The sequence below is a fragment of the Actinia tenebrosa genome, unplaced genomic scaffold (genome assembly GCF_029948245.1).
Source record: "Actinia tenebrosa isolate PJP-AT-01 unplaced genomic scaffold, QUT_ActTen_1.0 PGA_scaffold0__85_contigs__length_37466705, whole genome shotgun sequence".
Classification (NCBI taxonomy): Eukaryota; Metazoa; Cnidaria; class Anthozoa; order Actiniaria; family Actiniidae; genus Actinia; species Actinia tenebrosa.
This window is the reverse complement of record NW_028292569.1, coordinates 2,486,324-2,495,394: the sequence shown is the minus strand read 5'-3', so window position 1 is coordinate 2,495,394 and position 9,071 is coordinate 2,486,324. Positions and strand designations below refer to the sequence as shown.

Below are 9,071 nucleotides of genomic sequence, written 5' to 3'. Positions count from 1 at the left end.
ATCAAAGATAAATAATTTATCGCTGTGAAGCAACACGACTTGCTGCTAACTGCATATTCTGAACGTTGCCAGAATTATCATGGTTATCATTCAAATGAAAATCACTGATTTTCATGCTCTTTATATTGCGGTTATTTTATTGCTTTTATTTCCTCATGTAGGTAAGTCATTTTTAATCTCTGCGATCGATTTCCTGCGAATCAAAATATCACAACCTGTAGTTGAATTAACACTCAGATATAATTAAGCTTTACGTTTCTTCCATTGATTTTTTGTCAGTTTCGATTAAATATTTAAAACATAGTGAACTAATCATGCAAATTAAGAATGTGGCAACTTTGTTTAGTTAGAGTCCAGTACTCAAAATTGTTTAAATACTAAATAGCTTTGAGCTACATCTTCATTGGGAAATGCTTTTGGCAAATTTGGGATACCTGTGATTCTAAGTCATGTGACGTGAGGTTGATTTAATATCTTCGCATTACTTAAACCAAGCCACATAATGTTTCGATTTTGCGTAATTGTGTGACTGATCTGAATCTGCTAGTAATAACGAAGTCGCTCCTGGCCTATTTTTATAGTTTTTTTTCCGCTTGCTTCTCAATATCGCTGATTAAAGAAGAAAATAGAAAGACAAAGATGTTCTATCTGCACGAGTTATGTCAGTGTATAAAACTCGCGGAAATTAGCACATTTTAGAAGATAAAAAATAGTGTTAGGAGAAGTAGGAATTGTACATTTTGTATTATTACTTAGAATATTAAATATTTTCCTATTTATATATATTTCAGCATTCAGTAATGTATCGCCTTATTACTCCAAAATTCCTCCAAGTGTGCTTTATATACAAGCAGGTAAAACAGCCCGGTTTGAATGGGAGATACAAAGCAATTTATATAGTCAAAGGGACACTCAGTTTGGTACCTATTCACCAACATGGTACTTCAAGAGTGCTAGTGTTTCTCAAACACAGATTGCTTATGACTGGAAAAGAGCTAGCCCACCTTGGAAGTGGACTATTGCACCAGATTGTCCAGTTAGATATCTGAATCCTACTAGAGTAAGTAAACAGTCCACAGCAAATTTAATCATCTCCAACATAACTTTGGAAGACGATGGAACGTATCATTGCATTCTTGCCTTAAGAAATCCGGTAGCTTTCATATCTTCAAGCGCAAGACTCATCGTTACAGGTAATAAATAAAATTACAAAAATAATTATGATAAGCGTAATACCAAGTATAATAAGCGTAATGCAAGTGTAATACCAAGTGCATAATGTAAATAATAATTGTAATATCAAGTGTAATACCAGACAGGCAGGAAGGCAGTCAGGCAGGCAAAATCATACCACCTAATATTCTTAAAGGCTATATAGAAGTGTTTCAAATATTAAATAGTGGAAAAATTGACTACTAAAGCTGGCTACCTTCAAGTGAAAACTATTTTTGAGCCTACCTGCTTTTAAACTTTATTTTCAAAAAACTTGACTTGATGGCACGTGACAATGGAGTTCATACTAGAAGCCATCTATAGAATAACGGGTATGATTTGCAAATTCTTGTATTTAACTTTTTTGTACAATGAGATATTTTAAGTGACACCCAGCAACCAAGACTTGAACAATAGTAAGTAGTTTACCTCGATTTAACGCACAAAAAAATTTCCTCGAATAACCGTTGCCAACTTTATTTTAATACACAGCGATGTCATTTTAAATGCGGCGAGCAATCATGATAATACTTAAGGCAAAATGGGTTACCTATGTACATTTGTGTTACCTATGTACATTTGGGTTAGCTGTGCCCATTTGGGATACCTTCATGTGACCCATCCTTTTTGCTTGCGTTACAAGTAGCCTATATGAAGTGATCAAGCATAAAAGGTCAACCATAGCTGAACATCAGCAAAAACAACTTCTAGCTCTGAAGCGGTTTGGCTCCCTACTAGGTTTATATTTTGGAAGTTATAAAGAAGAAAGTATATGTATTTTAAGAAAAACTTGCAAGCTGCCAGAAAAGCTATGAAAATTACCGATGCGCAAGTTATTTTCATTTACAGTCTATATTTTCTTAGTATATTTCTTTTACTTCCTCCTGAAGGTAAGGTTAATCTTGTAATGGTATTCTGTAATGCTCAGGGCTATTCTTTCTTTCGAAGCAGATAATATGATTTTGTATTGTAAACGATTTGTGAACTAAATGATACATTGTAGCTCTAGACGAATCAGCGAAAACGGGTCGTTGCATTCTATATTAACACTATATTATATATTAACATTATTTCAATATGCGACAATTTATCTCAATAAATACACCATACGTTCAAGAAATGATATATAGAAAGATTAGCTTTTATTGAAGAGTGATCATATATGGAAGCCTTTTTATCCAAAGTTCTTTTAATTCCTTAGTGATAAACCTCATATCTAAGCTATCGATCCGACGCGATATAGGATATTGATTGCTAATGATAACTAAATAAATTTGAACAACTTGTACCATATATTCCGCAGTGATTTCCAGCGTCATAGCTCCTCGCAATTCCATAAGAAATGTTAAAGAAGATGTCGTCTTCTTGTGGAACACCACAAATGGCAATAGTATCTTATCAGTAGAATGGGGCGTGCTTGAAAGCGACGGGGATATCAAACCACAGTTTATATACATAAGCATTCGAACAAGTGGTCCAGTATTGCAAGCTCATTTAAATACCATTGCTGTAAGTTATAAAGGAAGAGTAAGTTGGGTTGGTGATTTAAGTGCAGGACATGCTTGGTTCAAAATAACAAACCTGACAATCCAAGATACGAACCATTATGTTGCAGCAATAGGAGAACAAGGACATACTAATGCATTGAAATACTCAACATATGTGACGGTTGCAGGTAAGTATTCAAAATAATTTTTGACAGCTAGGCCGAAAATAGATACATTGACCACGTCACGGTCAGCAAACGATACGGCAAATATTGCTATTGATCTAAATGTGTAATGAATACAGTATTACATGTACATATTTTACATATGATATGAAAATTCGTGAATAATAATATTATGAGGCTCTTAAAATAACATGAGATAATATATATTTAATGTTGACCAATGGTCCCATGAAGGAATGAATGGAGGAATTTCCCTAAATTGCTTCATATGCGTAGTTCACACATATTCATTTACTTGGTATTTGAGTTAATATTGATGGCATAACGGTTTTCATATCCAGCGTAATTTAGCTTTTTATGTTAGGAGTTGCAAATAAACAAGCTTAATTAGATTATTTGCGAACTGTGAAAGTAATTTGGCGCAACAAAACAACTTACAATAAGAAGGAATGAATAACGCCCTCATAGTTCCTCCTCAGTTTAACCCGATTCCACCTGCAACGAAAAAAATAGCAGAAGGCCAAGAGTTAATACTACCTTGTAATGCTATTGGTCCACCAACACCAAATATCACGTGGGTGCAGATGGTAGGTGACGTAATCATGAGTACAGGAACAGGAAGTGCTACACTGAGGATAGCAAACATTAGAAGAGACCAGAATGGGACGTATGAGTGTCAGGCCAGGAACAACCCAAATGAGAGACCGGTCACTGTACAAACTATAGTCGCTGTATACTGTAAGTATAAAAGTCGCATACTGGAAAGAAATGTTTAAAAAAGGACGGGGGTAAAATCCCACTAATAATAATTAATAATTTTATTCTAGCGCATTACATAATATTTCAATGCTCTTACAATATAGAATAAATAAATAAATAGTGATTAAATGAATGATTTATAAGTACTGAAATATTCGAAAATTAATTGGCGTGGCCAGTCATGAAGTTACTTCTTATGTATGTCTAATTTTTCTACTGCCTCATCCAATTTTGAAGGGCTAGGAATTTTTCTTCATCCAAAAAATTCCGAATTGGACTGAATCTAGTCCTATTACCAACACTATTTGAACTTTCATATTTTAGAACCAAAGAATGCAAACAAATGTAATAGCGGGACCGAAAAAATTAGGCCAAAAAGCAACACCATTATATCAATATTTTGGTTCACTTCCTTGAGAATCTTTTCTTTTTTCTTACATGATTTTTTGTGTGTAAATTACAGATACTCCCCAAAGCTTCGTTACTCTTCTAAATATTACAATTGTACAAGGTGATGAAATCTTAATCAGCTGTACAGCAGATGGTTATCCACCACCGTCCATATCATGGACAAAAGTTGATGGTGTCATCAAAGATGGTCACACAATAGCTGGGGGAACACTTAGAATACCTGATGCTATCAAAACAGATGCTGGCAAGTACATATGTACAGCAAAGAACACCTATGACACCATGGTACACACTGACAATGCAACTGCCACTGTTGTAGTTAAATGTAGGTGAAATTAATGAACAAATTATTCAGCAATCACATTATACATTCGATGAAGCGATATCTCTTTGGGAAAGCGGAGAGAGATAGGTTGGGTTTTTTTTTTTAGCACCCTTCTTGTAATTCCGTTTATACTCTAACATTAGATTTAATAAACTATTATTATTATCCCCACCGTTTGCGAATATCTATGTAGTGGTAACGTTCCAATATACCAATCCACTACATGCTCATACGCAACACGCATACCAGCATATAATATTTAATTAATTTTTGCTGAGGTTAAACTATTGATAAATCAAAATTTTACTCCCACTTCACATTTTACTAAAAAGGCATTCATTTTGTTATATATTTTTTGTTTATTATAATACATGTACGTGCTTCAATCATGGCAGACCAACCTTCAATCATCCATGACAGGTTCAAAAATGAAGCAATTAATGAGAGCGACTCCCTGAGTATAAAGTGTGATACAGATGGTTACCCACCACCAACCATCAAATGGAAGACACCAACAGGATCTGTCCACACTGGGAATGTCTACAACATCCCGTCAGTCAGCAGATCACATACAGGGACATACACGTGTACAGCTAGTAACGGGATAGGGAGAGATGCAATGGCCAGCATACAAGTAACTGTGCAGTGTAAGCAATATCACGTCTAGCCTTGTCCATTTAATAACATTATTAAATTTTGATCTCAAAATGCAATTTTCCTGAATTGGTGTTTTTCAGACAAACCAGCGATAACGTTTTCAATGTCTTCTCTCAATTCATTGTCTTGGAATGGTAACAGTGTTCTTCTTAAATGCTTTGCAACTGGTTTACCTGCACCACGGATATCATGGTACAAACCAACAAATCAACAGATCACTACAGGTGTCAACATTGTACCCGGGGGTAGTGAGGTAACAGTGATGACAACTGCTGACCAAGGGGACTATGGACAGTACAAGTGTGGAGCAACAAACATCCTGGGAAGTGATGAACACTTCATAAATGTTACTCAACTATGTAAGTTAATCGAAAAGGATATGATAAGGTTATGATATAGAGACGTCTCGTTAATGATTTTTTTCATGTTGTGACTAGTCGAGCAGTTTGAGTACATCTTCAAAAAAAATGGTGTTTTTCTTCTAGTTCCTCCAGGTCTTGTTACTACATTAATAATCGAGGTAGAAGCATCATCCGTAACTGTCAACTGGACTGATCCTACTGACGATGGTGGAAGTCCCGTCACTGGTTACTTACTGGAAGTCAGTACCAAGCCCCCAGTGATCACAGTGAATACCCAAGCTGTTATAACAGGACTGAAAGCAAACACACAGTACACGGTCAAAGTGTATGCCAAGAATGTTGTCGGGTACGGTGCGGTAATACCAAAAGCCATCAGAACGAAGATAATAGGTATATATCCATATGAAGCTATTAAAAGTGAACAAAATTAATAAATGCTAATTGTACTTGTCACTCATATTACCAAATTACATGTTAGGGGTGCCGAATTTTCAAAGCAAAACTTTTTGAGACCACGTGAAGCTTATTTCTAGAATTCGTTAGGATTCGTTAAACGATAGATTTTTACAAAAAATGCGAGACTCCAAGAAGAGGATTCCAAGTGAAAAGTCGAGACGGCAACGAAAAAGAGAAGACATAAAAAAACTCAGTAACTGAACTTCTACGTTATTTTTATTTCTTAAATAAAAAGAAACCAGCACATCAACTGATAGGTAATACAGTCCCAAAATAATGACTATCAAATGTATTGCCATTAACCTTAAATGTATTAATTTTCATTTGTTAATATTATCGTAGGCAAGCCTTCAATCCCACATCTGTTAGCAGCTCTTCTCACTCAGAAAGACTCCAAGCTCTCAGTCGTCTTGAGGTGGACAAAACCAGATGACAATGGTAGCAACATAACGCGCTATACCATCTATATCAAAGAAGTGAAACATAAAGCTGATTGGATAAAATATGAAGACGTCAACGATCCACATCAAGATGGCTATAGAGTAACAGATAACATTGTTTATGGAAAAACATACATGTTTATGGTTACTGCATGGAACAAATATGGAGAAAGTGTGAAGGATGATGGAAGTACCAAGACTGTTAATACTACAGCAGACAAACCAACTTCTACTAATGGTCTGTATGAGAAAACAAAAACACATAATTAAAATCAAATCTAAAATAGATAATTCCGTATTTATAAATAAATAAATATATATATATATATATTTGTTTGAGAAGAAAAAGTCAAGACAACATTTTTCCCGACAAGCCTGTTTCGTGATTTGCTTCACTCTTCAGGGGATTTAATGATAAGAATATTCGTTACTATCATTTATATAGAAAAAGTATACATAATTAATTAGTGGATGTAGTTTAGCTGTTGCGTAGTAATGCTTTGTTTCTGTATATATTATTCGGTCTCCCTTGAATGTAAAGTGTGTTACAATTTTGAAAATATGAATAACAGAGATAAAAGAGTTCCGCTTTATTTTTGCTGTAGTCTTTTTAAAATTACAATTATTTTATGTTCTCTCTTGTAATAGTAATGAGTTTCTGTACCGAAGAAGGAGCAAAATATTGTAAGTAACAGAAAGTCATTTTCTACATGGAAAAAAATACAACTTAAATCAATAAAAAGTGCTAATAGGGGTTTTCCTTTTTAGCCATTTGTAACCTTTCTTAATTTCTTCTTATCTTCTACACTCCTGGGAGTCATTATTAGCATCCTTGTTCTATCTCTTGGTTTCAACCTACTACAAATTGTGTATTTAAGGAGAAGAGTCAACCAACTAAGAAGTACGTTTGATATAGAATCATCATATCGTTTATAAATTGATTTTGAACCTAGACTTTTCACAGAATGCTTACGATGCCAAGGGCGGATGTAGAATATTTTTTCGACACGGGGTCCTAAACCAACATTCAATATGTGACGTCACGTTTAATGCCATATCAATTTATACATGCATCATATAGACTTTTCAATTTGTGTTAATATTTGTATACATGTGACTTTCGATTTATAGACTTGCATATACTGGTCACGACTTTCAGTTTATAACGGGATATTACAGTATTAAGATTATTTGTAATATATCGTAAGGTTGAGAAAGGGGGTGTCAGGACCCCAGGACCTCTCCCATGGATCCGCCCTTGGATAGCTCCCAATATATGTTTATTTTCTCGAACCTCATAAATGTACATTTTTTTATCCCTTGTTTTTTAGCCAAAAAAGAGAGCCAAACGCAAAAGAGGTAAAATCTGATAGTGAATAAATAAGTGTGTTACAATAAATTGTTAGTCGATGAGAGGGCCGGGAGGGAAGGAATAATATATATATTCACATGTTTATTGTATTGTTGTTTGGGGTTTGCTAATTGTGTTATGAGTGTAAAACTGCATTAATATTACTGTCTTCGCTTATCTAGAAAATCAAAGAAGAAAGCTGATGTTGAGGAAAGTCATGATGTAAGTCGCCTTTGTATTTCTGTTAACGTTCTTGCGCATTCCATGCCACACCTTTTAAAATACTACAGTATTTAATTTTTTCATATTCGATTTTCTAGAACGACCTTGAATTTTCGGAAGATCAGGTAACAGCAACAGTCACAGCATCACGTGCACAAATGCCTGTCCAAACTGCACCAGAATATGAAATCATCCAACCAACAGTTGAAAATACGAATCCCATTAAAGCCATCCAATCTAATGAATCCAGTAATTATCAGGAACTCAATTTGTTGCCAATCACGTCTATTCAAGGGACATATGGGCCATTGTACGAGCCCCTTGGTACAAGATCTGTGGAACCCAGAATGCAGCATCATAATGATAATGAGCAACACTCATATGAACCCCTGAACATTAGAAACCAAAACAACACCTATCAATCCCTGCAATCTAATACCACGGAGTCTGTCATATAAAGTCGAGCTCTAAAAAAAAACAATAATTTCTAAGAACAACTGCTCTCTTTGCAATGCTTTACGGATTCAGATACAACTTAGGTTTTAATCAAACCTATACTTCTACTCACTCATCTGGACATGCATGTTTAGGTTACCTGTTGTCAAAAGTAATTATTATAATTGTGTATCCTGTCTTTCTTATATCATCGTTAAAGAAATAAAAATGGTAATCATTTCCTTTCCAAATACTTCAATTACTATGATAAACAAATATGGAAGTCATAACACAACACACGGTAATGTTCAACAGTATTTTCTTGGCACACAATCTTGGCAACCCCCAACCTCTTGGATCAATGAATAGTTGACCTTGATTTGAGAAATTATAAGATCTATGAAAAACGAGGTCATTTGAGCTTTGAATATTATGAAAATAAATAAAGGTTCGCCGTGATAATAAACGACGCGAGACATAACACAAAGAATATTTAAGTATTTTAAAATGTTTAAGTATATCACATGTTCTTGTTGGCGCGTGACTGGTTTCAAGTTGTGTAATGGGAAAAAGCTAATGTGCATGAGCACGAATCTCCAGCATAAAGTATGATGGGAAACCAAGTACTTTTCAGTTCCTTTAAAAATTCCTCTGAACTTTTTGCCTCCGACATTTCCAATGAAACAGTATGTATTTCAACCAAAGAAAATATAAGATTATTATTATTATCATCATTATTATTATTATTGATAATTCTATTAATTTCTTT

The 9,071-nt window shown here is 34.6% G+C and overlaps 1 protein-coding gene across 2 annotated transcripts; it reads left to right on the top strand.

Moving 5' to 3' along the window:
* The first annotated feature begins 2,464 nt into the window (after positions 1 to 2,464).
* LOC148913225 (neural cell adhesion molecule 1-like) lies at positions 2,465 to 8,166 on the top strand. Of its 2 annotated transcripts, XM_089025704.1 has the most exons (11): positions 2,465 to 2,887; positions 3,353 to 3,622; positions 4,107 to 4,379; positions 4,775 to 5,026; positions 5,117 to 5,395; positions 5,522 to 5,788; positions 6,197 to 6,532; positions 6,943 to 7,195; positions 7,626 to 7,653; positions 7,828 to 7,867; positions 7,966 to 8,166. In XM_089025704.1, exons 2-8 carry the CDS (start codon positions 3,469 to 3,471, stop codon positions 6,984 to 6,986), a joined length of 1,605 nt encoding a protein of 534 aa, XP_088881830.1. In that variant the 5' UTR covers positions 2,465 to 2,887; positions 3,353 to 3,468; the 3' UTR covers positions 6,987 to 7,195; positions 7,626 to 7,653; positions 7,828 to 7,867; positions 7,966 to 8,166. The 2 variants fall into 2 exon arrangements, with proteins under 2 accessions (XP_088881830.1, XP_088881829.1); XM_089025703.1 differs by lacking the exon at positions 2,465 to 2,887 and having other exon boundaries at positions 3,255 to 3,622.
* The last annotated feature ends 905 nt before the right edge of the window (positions 8,167 to 9,071 follow it).

Bases quoted from the DNA above. Each gene is read 5' to 3' on its own strand.
- LOC148913225 (XM_089025703.1), top strand. From the start codon at position 3,334: ATGAATAACGCCCTCATAGTTCCTCCTCAGTTTAACCCGATTCCACCT. The intron at 3,623-4,106 runs GTAAGTATAAAA...TGTAAATTACAG, and splicing joins AACTATAGTCGCTGTATACT to ATACTCCCCAAAGCTTCGTT. The intron at 6,533-6,942 runs GTCTGTATGAGA...CTCTTGTAATAG, and splicing joins CAAACCAACTTCTACTAATG to TAATGAGTTTCTGTACCGAA.